We start from the raw sequence: 16,315 nt of genomic DNA on the forward strand, positions 1-16,315 counted from the left end.
TTTAGTATTCAAATTAAACTTACTTTTTTCTATATATATATATATATATATATATAAATTATCCTCCACATGTCATGTTCTTAACAAAATATATATTTAAGAAGAACTCGAAAGACATTTAGATCCCCACAAAAATAATATTTGACGATAAAATAAGTCTATGATATTTTTGGTGGAATATTAAAACTTGCGAGCTTTTCTCAGGGATTAACATGGTTTTATATTTTTGTGGGAGGTTTTATATTTCTGTGAGAGAATGAGACTTCACTAAAAAAATATTCCTATATTGTTTTTTCAAATAAATAGACAAATTAGTTTCTCAATGTTTGAAAATATAAATATATAGAAATTAAAAAAATAAAATTACAATACAAAAAATAACGTGAAAATTCTAAACTCAAATAAAAAATATCTGGTGTCCGATGATGACTAGAGAATAGCGTGATATAAAAATAATTGTAACATATAAATTTATCTCAAATTACATATAATATCAATACCCTAACTAAGATACTAATATCTGAACTATATTTCACACACACACACACACAAAACAAACAAACAAATCAGATTCAACTTAAAATGTTTTTTGTTCATGTATTTTATGATGAACTATAATTATATATATAGCTTTTAACATTTTTCTTACAAAATTAAACAACGTGAAACTTCAATTTTAATTCAACTCATCACAACTTGGTCGCAACCCAATTTAGTCCCATACAAATATATATATATATCAGTCCTTCACAAATTAGATAAGGAAGACACATTGTCCAGTTATAATAAGGACTTGTCTATTACTTTATTGCACAATATAAAAAACTGATGACATGTTTGTATAAAGTAATGGTAGAAATGGAAAAAGCGAGAAAAAAAAGAACATTCTAACTTGTGTAGATGTCACTCCCAAATTTATTTATTTAATTTCAATTTTGTCAACTAAAAAGACCTAAATTGCCACAACTAATATGTATCTAAATGGTGCCATTGTCAAAGACTAATGACTAATTTTAATATTTAGTTATTATTGTTTTTGCAGATATAGTGACTCAAATTTGTAAAAGTGAATAAAATAAATTTCTAATTATACAGCAACCACTAATGTGTATATATCAGTATTTTTACTCACCTTTTCACCCTTCTTAATCTTTTTTGGTTCCACAACGAAAACTCCCTGACTTGAATTTGCAATGATTTTTTACCAGATTTTTAAGATATTTGATTTTTATAATCAGAAACAATTTTGATCCTGAATCAATTCATAAGTTGAAGCAACTATTTGTATTTTCCATTTTGAGGCTGAATCAACTCTAGCTTTTTGCAATTTTATATACATGTTATAACTCTTTCACGTTAAAACTCTTTTTAATAATTACACACAAAAACAAATTTTGATTTAAAATATTCAAACATAAATTTATAAAATTACCTTTACATTAATACATCTACATCTAATTGTAAATCACTTTAGATTCAATTTACATTCAAATTATCTTTTTACCTTTTTGATTTAAATCAATTTTACAAATCCAATTCATTTAAAAAATTAAAAAATTTAATATCGCAAAATCAAATACAAAGTCGTTACCCTGTAAAAATCAAAGCCCTCCCTTACCTGCCAATCCGGCATGTCCTAGGAATTTGGCAAGTTTATTAGAGTCTTATGCCAATTAACAAAGCTTATATATTACTTAGGAGCTATTTACTTTTTGTGAAAACATTTTAATGATTTTATTTCTTAAAATTTATGTTAATTTTTCTCATTAATAAATAGGTAAAAAAAATTGAAGTGAACAATTGTCTCCTTTTTTTTTTTTTTTTTTCTTGTTTGAGAGATAAAAATGGTAAAGAAACTCACACATAAGTGTGAGGTTTTGAGTTTGAATCATAGTATACAACTTAATAATTTCGACATTTATCAGATCAACTGGACAACTAAACCTTACAGATTGTCTACTTTTCTATAAACAACAAAAATGTCAAAAAAAACTTTTTTTTTATTATTTTCAAAAATGCATCTTTATTAAGTAATATTTCATGTTATTTTCCATCAAAGTGAATAAAATACACATTTTAGAAAATGAAAACCAAAAATATTTTCACAAAGTAAACTATTAGTTTCTTTGTTGAGAACCTAAAACATAGCAATAATGTTATTAGAACCCAACACATAAAATAAGACACAAGTACACAAGTACAATACCGTATAAAATACATTGCCAGTCACGTTTTGTTTTTTATACAATGTCAAAGTATTGTATTTGTTTTTCATTTTGTGTAACATCACTCCAAATTACCTTTGTCATATTATATAACAATCACCCCATCCAAATCGCACAGATTCTCATAGTTCATAAGCAGGAAATTTAGACTGAGAAGGATCAACCATGTCCAAAAAGAGATAAGCCATACCTCCCACACCTTCAAACAGTGAATAAGGTCTATCGCCTCCATGCATTTCACCTCGAGATATCAACTTATGAGCTCTATCGAGCAAAAAGCAAGCAAAAGCTTTGGCTTTGTATAGATACTTCGCATTCCCAGTAAGTTGGTAAAGTGACAGGAAGACATATGCATTCCCACTGATGCCATGGCACATTCCAACTCGCTTGAGCAAACCGCGACTCCAAACCACATCGGCTGCTTCCATAGCTGCATCCAAGAATTCTTCATCTCCAAAAACCTGAGGATTGTTTTCTCTTAAGTTACAAGTGGTAAATGTAAATTATAAGATAAGAAAAATGAAATATGATTCCTACATAGGGTTTTAAAATAAGACCAACTGACACAATTTGATAAGTAACATCAAGACTTTTTGTTTTTGCATGTGATTGAGACCACATCAGCGTGATTTTGCACAATATCAAGAATCGCGTCACAACCATGATTTTAAACCTTGTTCCTTCATGCTATTTGTACGACGATTCACAATATTAGAAATGCACGAGATTGAAAATCCAATAGTATACTAGCATATGCATGACAAGAAGAAAAAAAGTTTCTAGACTACTAGTAACACGAGAAATCGTCAATTATGAAAAGGTAATGAGTCTTCAATCCACTTAAACAATAAATGCAATGAAGTGATTCTTTCACAAAACATGTTGCAACTCGCCAAATAATCATTAGATTTTATGAGAAAACATGTTATCAAGTGAGTTTACTAAACAAGTTTTGACCTTAGATGCTTTGACAAGTGTGAGAGCCACTCCAGGAGCTCCATGGCACCAATGCACAAGTTCATCCCTCTTCTTATCTCCTTCGCTAGCTGGATAGTTTCCACTAGGAAAGCGGTTAAGTATCATGTATTTAAGAGTATCCCTAACATCCTCAAGCTGATCAGGCTTCAGCTCCATATCCATAAGGACATGCATAATCCCAACCAATCCATGTGCAGCACCCCAATACTTCTCTCCGTACCACTCAAACATCAAAGGACATTTTCCTTTTCGTCCCAACGCCCTTCCATTTTTTATAATTTCATCCACAACTGGGGCCTGAAAACAAATTCAGAAACATAAAATGGTCGTATTTATCAACTCTGTCCAATTCTATTCGTAACAATTTAAAAACAGAAAAAGTAACAAGAAGAGTTGGAGACCAAACTCACAGTATAACTAGAGGGAACAGTCCCTTGACCAAGGTGCTTGTTTAAGAACAAACATGCCCATAGAAAACCAACTCTCCCGTATAGCAACTCATCAGGAAGATCCTTTGGTAGCTTAATCTGCACCCCACAACCACAAGGCTTAGTTAAGCATTTTAGTGTAATGCGGTTTGTTAAGTCAAAAAATATAAATGATTAATTGTTAAACTACAGTTATGATCTGGTACTCCTGGGATTTAGATTACCACTTATACACCTTCAGTAATCATTTCAAATTCATACTTTCCAATTCCCAATAGTAACGCCTATGTTTGATTCCACGACCAGACATCCCAAAGAATCACGTTTGGGTAGGTAAAACGTAGTTTGACTACAAATCAGTGTTATCAAACAGCTGCTACAGCGCTATAACATAACATAACTTGAACAAAATGTTATTGCTCCGCAATCGCTATTCAGTATAAAGTGTTGTCAAATAGCCACTATTGCAATGCTATAGCACAAATCGTTATTTTCGGCAATTCACAACTGACAACACTGCTACCAATTGGTAATGTTTGGCTTTCAGTCCTAAACCCAAAATCAATTCTACCCAAAAGCTTAGATTTTTAGCTTTCGCTGTGACCAAAAATCAAATCTCAAATTTATTATAGGTGACAGATATACACACTAAAATGAAATTTTAACCCAATCTATCAAAACATGAATGGATAAAAATCACTTTTTTCGAAGAATGTATTGAAACATAAATACCTATTCATTCAAGTCACTTTTTACCAAAACTAATTTTCGGCGTCAAAGAATGAAAGAGACACTACATTTCAACTCATACGCCACTACAAAGTTAACCTCCCCAAAATAAATAATATAATTGATATAGTTAAATTGTAGGAGATATAAGATTGACTTGGTGGCTAAAGTGAGAAAATTAAGAGTGAAGTGTTAAGGAGGTAAAGGTTCGATCCCACCCTCAGCATAAATCTAACATTACTAACCTTTGTCATTCAAAAGAACATAGAGTTAAAAATTGTGATAACCTTTGTCATTCAAAAAAACATATAGTTAAAAATTGTAATACCTTTTGGAACTGAGCCAAGTAGTACCTCAAGGACTCATCATTACCAGCATGTTTAGCAGCCACAGCCCCAAGGGCACAAACACCAGCACGCCCACAAATAAAACTCACCTCCCTGCAACCCAATAATTAAAAGTTTGAAACTTTACATAGAATCACACAAAACATGGTAAAGGGGAACTAGTAAATTGAGAAAGAGAACCTAGAATAAAGAGAAGCAGTATCACAAGCCTTGATAATCTGGGAGCAAAGTGTTAGATCGTTTGCATTTTGGGTGACATTGTAAGACTTGAAAAGGAGAAAAGCGGTTCCAAGAAGTCCACAATAGAGAGTGAAGTCACCAACGCGTTGCTCAGTAAAGCCCCACGTTTCCATCACTATCTGACACAAAAACACAAACACCTTGTGTGTTATATGAGAATCAGTTTTGTAACTACATCCACCAATTTTAGCAACAATTTTATAAATGATTAGTGAATATTCATTGATCGTAATTAATCACTTAGAAAGTTGGAAGTTTGTGTAAAAGAGTGGGAGGAGAAAGAGAAAACGAGTAAGTAAGGTACGGTTTGTTTGAGGTCTAAGGCAGCGCGTTTGAGACGCTCGGAGAGTGGAGCGTGAGGCATGGCGAGGAGCTTGTGAAGTGAGTCACCGGTTGTAACGGTGATTGCTTCGTGTAGTTCATGTTGAGTTGACGGCGTTGCTTCGGGTACGAATTCGGGCATTGGGTTGGGAAAGAATCGATCCGACATGGCTTCGGTTTGAAGAAAGAAAGAGGAAGTGAAATGAGGAAAAAGAAAGAGAGATAAATGAAGAAGAAGTGTGTCGATGTAATGTTGCATTTTGATTCTGAGTCTGACGTGGCCACCCCTTTTTCTTCCACCTCACCTCCTCAGTTACGTTCGCGTGTCACTCAAACAAAAAATGTTCGCCATCCAAAATTTCAAAATATATATTTATATTTAAATATATTTATTATTTTTTAAAATTTAATATAAAATATTTTACACTTTCATTTTATTTAAACTATTCAACCAGTCTGATAATATTATATAATTTCCTAATCAGTAGTTATATAATTATTTAATGTTTGACGAGTTATAATTAAATAATAATATAAAAAATATTATATATAATTATTTTATGATTTAATTTCTATGTATTAGACGGTGAATTTTTTTATCCTATTAATCAATTTAGTTTTTGAATAATTAAAAATATTTAATTTTTATCGTAATTACATTAAAATTTATAATTATAAATAAGTGTGATATATCGATGGTATAAATTTTTTACGATGTCAACTATTTACTTTATTTATGGAATTTAAAGAACATATATCCACTAACATCCAATCAAAATCTATATTTTGTTTATTTACTTTAGGAAAAATATATTAAGTTGTTTAGAAGTTAAATAAAAATGACTTATTAATTCTTTATCTTTTTCTTGTAATAAGTTTGTCTTTTATTTTTCTTTTGATGTTAAGTTCGTCATTTATGTTTGTAAATATTTACATCAATAATTTTAATTTTAAATAACCAAAATTTACAAACTCAAAATTCTTTTAATTTTTTCAATAAATTCGTGTAATTCTTAAGGGGTTTTGATTGCAATAATCTTAAAAACATAAACGCTAATCAACTTTTAGAAAAATAATTACGCAAGAGAGAATTCGAGTGAGATACATTTTAAAGTTCTTGAAATTGAACGCAAAATTCTCTTAATCTATATCATGAAATCACATGAAAGTTTATTATGTTCTTTAATATGATATATATATATATATATATATATTTATTTTTCCTTATTCAATATGATCTTATTTCTATCACTATCTCAGTCAGAAATAAAGATGGTCATTAAAATCTAATTTTTATATAGTAGACGTTAGAGTTTGAAACATTTTTAAGTACCTGTGATAGACCATAGTCCATAATAGAATTTGTCTAAATTTTGGCATAAGTTCTTTTAGCATGTTGGGCCAAGGCCCATCCCTGTCAAATATATATATATATATATATATATATATGTGTGCTAACAAAACTTATAATTCAATTTTTAAAACCTCTAATTTAAAATGATTGAATGAGGTTATAACTAAAAATAATTTAGCATTGTAACATTCTCAAACATAAAGGACCAATTTGATACAAAAACAAAAATAAAAAAAATTAAATGATCAATATAATATTTTCGTATAACTTAAAAGATTAAATGATGTGATTTGCCTTTATATTATTATATCACTCCACATTTATATGATTTTAAATTAGTGACATGGAAGAATTAAAACTTCTCATCAGATAACTTTGTAAAACTGTTTTATAATATTGTTATATGTCATTGAAATCATATTTTATTAACTAAATTACACTTTGACTCTTGAAATTTCATTTTGATTTCTCATCTTCTATTTAGTTCCTTTCTTTTGAAAAATTCTAATTTAGTTTCTTAAGACACAAACCTTTGAAGTTTTGGTTATTTTTGTAAGTTTTTTGTTTGAATTTGTTAAACAGTTAATCCAAAATTCTAAAATATCTTTTGTTTGTAATTTAAGTGACAAAAAATAGAACAAAAAAAATTGACAAACCAAATTTTTTAACATTTATAATTTAAATGACTAAAAAACAAAAATAAATAAGAGACCAAAGTGAAACCTGATCCGAACTAGATATGAGACAATGATCCACTTTTGGATTGGCAGAAGTCTAGATTCCAACGAAGGGGTGGTAATTGCAAACACTCTAACGCTCAAGTAAGTATTGATTTGGGGAGTAAAAGGTGTAGGGTGAGAAAAGAATGTGTACCTTTTTAGGTGATGGGGAACTATTTACATAAGTGAGTCCTGACGTAAGGGGCGGGAAGGGGGTGGAACAAGGAAAATGAATAACCATTATTGTGAGCAGAGTTGACGAAGTGTCATTTTGATGTCCTAATGGCTAAATGGGTTACTATTTTTGGTCGAGTAAGAAGTCAAATTGGGCTTTGTCACGTCTAGAACAGTTTCCCCCTAAGTCATTGTCGAAGAGGCGAGTCAATGACTTCATAAGTCGTCTACATAGGTGCTTTGATAGGGAGGAACACCTCTGTCGTGAAGGTGTTCAATCGATGTTTGTAATCGATAGGTTAAAGTTGTCTAGGTTATGTAAGTCGTATATGACATTTGTTACTGTGCCAAAATAAGTCAACTACTATACATATATGACATATCTTTGAGTATCTGCTTAATTTTTTTATCATCTTGGTTGAAAGGATTCTCATTTGTTTTGTCGTGCTAGAATGTGCCTGACATTTGGAACTTGTCCGTTTGAACGAATGATCATGGGTGTTTTAATTATTAGTTGAGAGAACTTGAGGAGTTGGCAAAATGACGTTGTGTGATGTCCATTGAGTTTCCTTTTGACATGTATCACCCTATGGAGCAGGTACTTGAGTACCTATTATGGCTTCACATGTTTCGAGGTTTGATCACCATTGTTGATTTATGACCTTTGAATTCACACCATTGGATCATCTGAGATATATAATTGGTTGCCTCATATTTTGGAGGGATTCTTATTTCTTTCATTTTCTTCTCCTTCACGCCCCCTCTGGTTTTTGTGAAAGGAATCACATTCCCTATTTCCTTCTTCATTGGTGGTACTCGTCTCTCGTTTTCGCTGTGTTTGCGACTCAATAGGTTCACCTTTATACTTGGTAAGTCTCTTTTTGATCTCTATTACTATATTTTCCAGTTTTTTCATAGTTTGCATTTTCTTCCTTTTCATGGCCACCTGCATTTCCATGGCAACCCACAATGGTTGCCAATGGTCCCATTGTATTGGGTGAACATTTCTACCGTTGTGGGCAGTGGTTTTAGTTGATGTTGAGATTCCTACCTCCGACGTAGATTGGGTTTAGGGAACTTAGTGTTTTTTCTTAAGGTAATTATAGGTTAAGGGATTTTCACGCTATTAATGTAGTGGTGATTGATCTGGACTTATTGCTCCATCATGCTATTTGTTTGTCGGCACGGTGGCTCTCCTTTTGAACCTTTCACTTCGGGAATGACTTTTAAAATGAGGATTTGAATGTCGAATTCAAGCTATTCCTCTTCTGCCTTTCAGGTCGACAAGGTAAATAAGGCGTCTTCTCTACGTTACTTGATTATCCCGTCTGATGAAAGGAGTTATGCATAGGTAGCCCATGAACCCCTTAGGTAGTATCTATTTTTACAACTACCTAATAGAATGGGTTCACCGAAGTGTGTGTCGATGCTTATGATTGGGAAGTTTTATCTCTTGCTAATTACAAACGTATATGCTCAGAGTACCCTTTGGTCTCTATTTTCGTATACAAGGTTATCTTCATATATATGAGATTTCGGCTGTTTTTTACCTACTTTGGGAAGGATGTGTTTCAGTACCTCAACATGTGTCCCTCCCAAATTCATCCAAATTCTCTTATCTACATGAAAATTTTCCAATGGGTTTGTAGTTACGTGGATGAACACACGACATAATTGAGTTTCTTTCAAGCAAACTATGTGTTTCTTCGCCATTAATTATCTAAGATGGGTTACTATTTTTGATCGAGTAAGAATTCAGATTGGGCTTTGTCAAGTCTACAATAATGCATTGGCGCACTCATCCAATATGTGTTTTCTAGATGCGTTGAGATGGGTATAGGCGAGGTATCGACCAGACCGACTCCCTTGGTTTGTCAAATATTTTTGTGGTTTTTCTTCTCGATTGCGTTCGACTGGAGATCATCGGGGGATGTCAACAATTATGTTCTTGATGTCATTGTTGGACTTGCTAGTGTTGGTCAAGAAATACAAGAAAATAGGGTTTGAATTATATTTTATTGTTTTTAAAACTCTTTTTTGAAAATTAAAACTGAAGTAAATAAACTGAAAAGATAAGATAAAAGACTCAACAATTTAATATGATTCACTACTAACTCAATAGCTACGTCTAGTCCCTTTCTCTAAAAGATTTAATCCACTAGAATCAGAACTTACACTTGAACATTGGTTAGTGACAGTGACTATGTTCAATCTTCTCGCCTCCAACTTAGTATTGTCAAGTTGTTGGGGAAAAGGCAGCCACTACCAGAATGAATTACAAGTTCTAAAAATGTCTTCTCAACTTTCATCTTAGTACTGTTAAGCAGTTGAGGGAAACAATCAACCACTATTGGGCTTGGTTACAAAAGAATAAGTGTTTGTGTTTGCTGAAAAATTTCTCTCACTAGAGGATGTTTACAAGATAATACTTTCAGATTTTCTTTCTTAACACTTGGATTGATTTGAATAAATTCGAACTCAATGTTTTGCTTGTTATGTTGGGTTTGTTTCTTATTTGAAAATGTTGCAAGTTTTTTTTTAGCTCAGAATGTGCATGCCTTTATAGAAGCCTTACAACATTGTCTTCGTTTTTCAAGTTATGGCCTTGTGTGCTTCATAGTATGGCCTTGTGTCCTTCATTGCGGAAGAGAACATGTATCTTCATTTTTTTCATCTATTGTTCTGTTGAACATAAATATGATTGTTTAGCTCAAGTTGAAAACTTAGAATTACTTCAAGTATTTTGAATTAAGTTCAAATCAAGCATAATATACTGGATCAAAGGCATAAAATAATCAACGACAACATATTATTAGGGGCAGTAGATAATCAAACCCAGATTGTTAGAGGTAGTGCTAATAATTAGAGGCAGTGCTGATAATCGGACCTGTAAACTACATGTTTTTGATGACGACAAGACCACCAACTATGGACAATGCAGCAAGATCAAAAAGAAGATCAAACCAGCTTGAATAAGCTTCCAAATCCAAATAATAAATGAGTAAATATAAAGGTATATGATACAAATCAATAGTTCAAATACATGAGAACAATTCATATTTACATATGCATTTAACATGTTTTCGAAAATCAAAAACAACATTAACAAATCATTTAAAATCATATTTTTGACAATTTGCATAAGTGTATTCGAATACACCATGTTGTATTCGAATACAACGTAAGTCAAAGGCAAAACGTTAAATGGTGTATTCGACTACCCCCATCTGTAGTCGAATACAAGCTAAGTCAGTGGCCAAGAGTATTCGACTACACCCATATGTAGTCGAATACAAGTTAAGTCAGAGACTAAAATACATTAACATGTATTCGACTACACTGATGTGTATTCGAATACAAGATGTAAAATTTGAATTTTTTGAACGTTACAAAGACGTGTATTCGAATACACATATACTGTATTCGAATACACCTGGAAACATTACAATTTTTCAGATCTGGAATGCCTCTAGAACATTGTAATTTTTCATCAAACCTCTTGGATCAATGGCCACGAATCTGAAAGGATGTTTTATGGAGTATAAACACCCCATAACTTCAGATCAAAAATCAACAATCCTTGAATTAATTCATAAAACAACTTTGAACAAAATTCTGATCTTTCTAAGTACTTGCATTAGATTTTCATATCATTCTAAAAGTTCTCAAGTACTTGAATTACTATTGAGTTGTTTATCAATATACCACATCTTAGATTTATTCAAACCTTATTGTATCATTTGTACAAGTAAGATAGTGGTGTGCTATCTTAGAAGTATTGTTAGAAGTTTTGTAGCAAGAATCCCAGGGTGGGAGTTGTACATTTTCTGACAAGTATTGGATTAATCTCTTGTGGTGTGCAAGAGGACTGGACGTACCCTTGGTTATAAGGGGAACCAGGATAAATCTTAACGTGTTCATTTACTTACTGCAATTTTTATTAAGCCTTGTTCTTAAACTCAGAAAATCTGATTACCATATCACTAAAAACAAGAAGTTGTTCAGGGTCCTAAGCTTCTTCAAACCAGTTTCGTCAAAGAAACAGCTTCCCTCGAGGAGGCCTTCTTTCATTAAGTACATCTTCATGTTGTTGTTTGCCTTTTAGATGAACACAACTTCTTTGTTGAAGTATTTGATGTAGTTCCATAAGTGTTCATCTCTTCCATGGACAATCGTCGATAGGGTATCAATCGTCTTAAGTGAGGGTGCTGGAAAACACAAGAAATGAAGGGTTTGAATTGTGTTATGCCATTTTTAAAAGATACTTCGATTGCTTTGTACAAAAAAATTATTTATCAAAATATTTAACTTACTATTATAAATCAGGTTTAGTAAGAATAAGGTTGACTCATAAATAACTAAGATGAGGGAAACATAGAGAAAGGAAAACACATATTTTTATACTAGTTCACAATACAACAATTGTTATGTCTAGTTCTCCCTTTATAGAGATATTTTGCATCAGTACAGTCGATGACTTAATCCACTATTTCAACAATAACATACAAGTATTATTTACTCTTCTTCTTCAGGCTTACAAGTATTATTTACTCTTCCTCTTCAGGCTTACAAGTATTCTTTACTCTACCTCTTCAGACTTACAAGTATTTTTTACTCTGCCACTTTAGACTTCTAAGTATTCATTATTTTGCCTCTTCAGGCTTTGAGTATTTTTCTCCAGCCTCTCGAGCCTATCATTGTCAAAGCCCATTTTCAAAATTCTGGCAAACTTTTCCAGTACCTCTTAGAGATGAGAGAGTTGTTCCCACTAACGAGCTAATTTACATCAATTCAAGTTTATGTCTGAATTGCATAAAGTTTGTTTCTAGGATTCTAAATCTCATTGAGAGAATGTTACATATCTATTCCTATATCGGTTCAAGTGTATGAAAACACTTTGATTGATTTACATCAATTCTAATAATTCTCTACTGAGAGGAGTTTTTGTTTGTGCTTTTCTTTTTAAGTGTTTTTTGCTTTTTCAGACTTACATCAATTCTAATAACACATTGCCCCGTTATTCATGCATTTTGACTGATTTACATCAATTCTAATAACACATTGCCCTTTTTATTCTCTGTCTCTCTCACACCTTATTGATTGGATGATTTCTTCTTAAATACAGGAAAGAAGTGTCTGTTGAGAGGTCTTTAGGGTTTCTAGCCTTTGTACTGATTGCAGAAAATCAACTTGTATAACATAAATTTTCGTACCAAATCTTTGGAGATAGATTTTCCATTGAAATTATGTCATAAACAAATCCGTGAAATCACTCAGTGTATCTTGTATGGAAAAATAGAAGGAGCAGATGATACGATGATCAGAGCATGTCTCATAGACCATTAGACAAAAATAGATTCAAGGTGATTATCTTATATGGAAAAATAGAAAGAGCATATGATAAGATTATCAGAGCATGTCTCATAGTTGCATTCATCAGAGGCAATTGAAACAGAACATATCTTGCATTTCCAGAAGTCAACTAAGCCAAAGCATTACTTACATTATCATAGGCAACTGAGCCATAGTGTTGCTTGCATTATCAGAGGAAACTGAAGCTTGCATTATCAAAGGTGCATGTCAGAGCGCGTGCACTAGACTCAGAATATATAATAGAGGCGAAGTTTTGGTGTTCCTTTGTCGTGGTTCAATCACCAGAGGATATAGCTATCAAAACAATGACTTGTATTTCTTTTTGCTTTTAACACTTTGACTCAGACTATAGCTTGCATATTGAAATACTTTTATTGTTATATTATGACTTGCTCTATTAGTAAACATAATTACTTGTTTATTAGGTAATAATATTCTATGTTAGAAACACCTTGATTATTGTCTCTAACTTACTCATAATTTAGGTTACCTTAAAATAGATAGTCATTAATACAAATATTTGTCTTCTAACTTAATCTGCATACTTAGCAAATATAGTTAGGAGATAATTGTTCCTTATTTGTTTGTTTTTGTTATCTTGAAAACATCAATTAGAGGATTATAGCTAAAACCACTTTTGCACTAATATTAGGTTGTTTTTGGGATGTTGTGTATAAAGTGGTGAATTGCCTGCAAAATTCCTCCCAAGAATCAATGGAGTTTGAGGGTAAACCTGTCATAGCGCTTTCTTTTAATGTGAGGGCAAAGAGACGACATTTGATGGGTCATTTTGCTCCTCGGTAGTCGAGGATGGCTTCAACATTTTTTATGTGTTCATAGGGATCAATGGTCCTAGGATATGAGTACATGTGTGGGGGTTTCTCCAACACCCTAGGTATTCTAGAGTTCTTGATCCTTGTTGTCAAAGGTCCCCAAGACTCGCGAGATCCGTGTGATTCCCAACAAGTTGCACGGGTCAGGGATGAGACGAAATGTGACCTTGACTGTGAGCAATGTCAGCAGTGGCACACCTCCTTAGACGGGAAGTCCTTAGAGGAACTTCTGCAATGTCCTCGATCTAGTGACTCTTGCATGGAACTTTTTCTACGATCTAGAGTCGGTGACCTCTGGGATCTTCTTCTTGGCGAAGCATCCTGACGACGTCATTTCCCAAAACCTTCATTGAATTCTTGTGTCTTCTAGGATTTTACCACTGTTAGGGTGGTTCAAATTTATGAACTGGAATTTTAGCAAAGCTAGGAAACCTATTCCCACAAATGGTGTTGAAGATTCAAACTAGATCTGAGACGATGGTTGGCTTCTAGATGAGTGGAAAGTCTGGATTCCCACAACGACGTGGTACCTGAAAACACTCTAATGCTCAAGTAAGTATTGATTCGAGGTGTAAGAGGTGTAGGGTGAGAAAAGAATGTTTGCCTTTTCAGATGTTAGGGGCACTATTTATACATGTGATTCTCGACATAAGGGGGACTAGGGAAGCAAATAGTTATTATTGCTGGCGGATTTGCCATAATGTCATTTTGATATCGTAACGGTTAGGTCTGACCATTATGGGTGAAAATCCTAATTGTATGAGATGCACTACTATTTTGGGCTAGGTAAAAAGTCAAATTGAACTTTGTCCAATAAAGAACAAAACCTAAGACCATCCATAATGATTGGATCTTACCTAAAAAGAATAAGTACCCAATAAATACTCATAATAGTAGAGTTTTGATATGCATTCTCTCTCTCACAAATTTCACCTACGTTTACCATTAAAATATATTATTTTAACTTTTTATGACATAATAAAATATTATAAAAATATGATATCATTTTCATATACTTTTTCTTTTAATTAAATTTTTATTTTTATGATATGTATGTTACTAATATTTTCATGGTTAATGAATATATGATATGAACTCCTACAAATCATGTATTTTTAAAAACATAATTTGAATTTTTAATATATAAAAATAATATATTATATTTAAAAATCACAACGTTTACAATCGTGCTTAATTATATTCTATAATTAAGTAGATCATTAATAAATTATATGACATTTTTTTTAGGCAACTTACTATATTTATTAACCCTACTAAACATAACCATACTAAACATTTTTTTTGTCAAGTATCATACTTTTTTGAGAAGATCAAGTATCATATTCAACATATTTAAACTATATCAACCATCTAATTTATTATCGAAATTTAATATAAAAATGTGACAATAACAAAAAAAAATTATTTATTCATCTATTTATTGCAATTGTATTATCTATGTAAGTGATTTTGTGAAATTTAGATTTAATTAAAAAAATTTAAAAATACCATACAATTAGAATGATCGAAATGAATCACCTTAATTAAAACTAGTTCGAAAAGATTTTGAGCTTTATCGAGTCAGATTAAAAAACCTTATAAAATTATGAACACTAAAAACATTTTCCGTACCGAACTCTCTCGGGATGCAGGCTTCGCGAGCTGCCCACCATAAATTGAAAATACTAAAAATATTTTTAAAAAAAATTGCAATTTCTTTTGTAAAATAAATGGGTTGGGCACAAGATGAGACCAAATACCAACAAGCTAAACGTTAATGACTACATTTTGGCTATAAAGGAATTGGTATCATGTATACACTTGGCTCAATTTTCTATTACAAAATGCTCTTTAATCATCTTTGATCATGAACCATGAGTCATAGTTTGTAGCTTAAATATTCAAGCCTAACAAAACTTATCCTATCCACATCTCCAAATCTAACCGTGCTAAAAATCTTAAGTATATGTTTAGATTGACATTGATTTTTGCAAAATCATGCGCTACCGTAATTTTAATAAAAGCTACACTATAAAGTATTAATGTTTTTAAAAAAATCACATTGTCACGGTGATTTTATCAAACACATCGTAATTTCAAATATACATTTAAAATTGTTTTCCTTCAAATGTCTGTCCAAATTGCCAGTTTTGTGGTGCTACATTATAAGATGTGAGTGTTTTTCCAGTGCTGCTAGTAACCTCAAAGGACAAAGGCTGATGTTGAAGGTTGACATTGCAATGCCAATTCATTCCCCAATTTCTTGCCATTGGTATCCATCCTGTTCTTGATCCTTTCACTTTCACAGCAAACACTTCACCATCCAATCCCACATTAGTAATCAGGACTTGATAGAAATGAGAACTTCCACTCATAGTGAATTTCAACCCACCACTTCTTTCACACTTCACTCTGCATCACATTTCAACATTAACAACAGAAAAATATTTTCAAATATTTAGTGTCACTTTATGCTTATTATGTAATATTAATTTTTTATTTATTTATTTATTTTACCCTCAAATTAGTATGTATCACTCACAAAATTCATTATTCTCTACTTTACATTTATGAAAATGACTAGTAAAGATAAT

The 16,315-nt window shown here is 31.9% G+C and overlaps 2 protein-coding genes across 2 annotated transcripts in view; both read right to left on the reverse strand.

The window, feature by feature from the left end:
• Window positions 1-2,194: 2,194 nt before the first annotated feature.
• Window positions 2,195-5,531, reverse strand: LOC101510132 (lanC-like protein GCL2). The gene is made up of 6 exons (XM_004514406.4): window positions 5,252-5,531; window positions 4,888-5,066; window positions 4,689-4,800; window positions 3,614-3,730; window positions 3,183-3,500; window positions 2,195-2,686 (listed from the first exon to the last, which is right to left on the reverse strand). Exons 1-6 carry the CDS (start codon window positions 5,525-5,527, stop codon window positions 2,348-2,350), a joined length of 1,341 nt encoding a protein of 446 aa, XP_004514463.3. The 5' UTR covers window positions 5,528-5,531; the 3' UTR covers window positions 2,195-2,347.
• A 10,175-nt stretch (window positions 5,532-15,706) lies between these two features.
• LOC101508118 (expansin-A20) overlaps window positions 15,707-16,315 on the reverse strand; it is a 2,191-nt gene continuing 1,582 nt past the window's right edge. The window contains exon 3 of the mRNA XM_004514399.4: window positions 15,707-16,133. Within this exon, the coding sequence (XP_004514456.1) occupies window positions 15,830-16,133 (304 nt within the window). The 3' untranslated portion in view covers window positions 15,707-15,829. The remainder of the gene's footprint in view (window positions 16,134-16,315) is intronic.

The sequence above is a fragment of the Cicer arietinum genome, chromosome 6 (assembly GCF_000331145.2).
Source record: "Cicer arietinum cultivar CDC Frontier isolate Library 1 chromosome 6, Cicar.CDCFrontier_v2.0, whole genome shotgun sequence".
NCBI lineage: Eukaryota > Viridiplantae > Streptophyta > Magnoliopsida > Fabales > Fabaceae > Cicer > Cicer arietinum.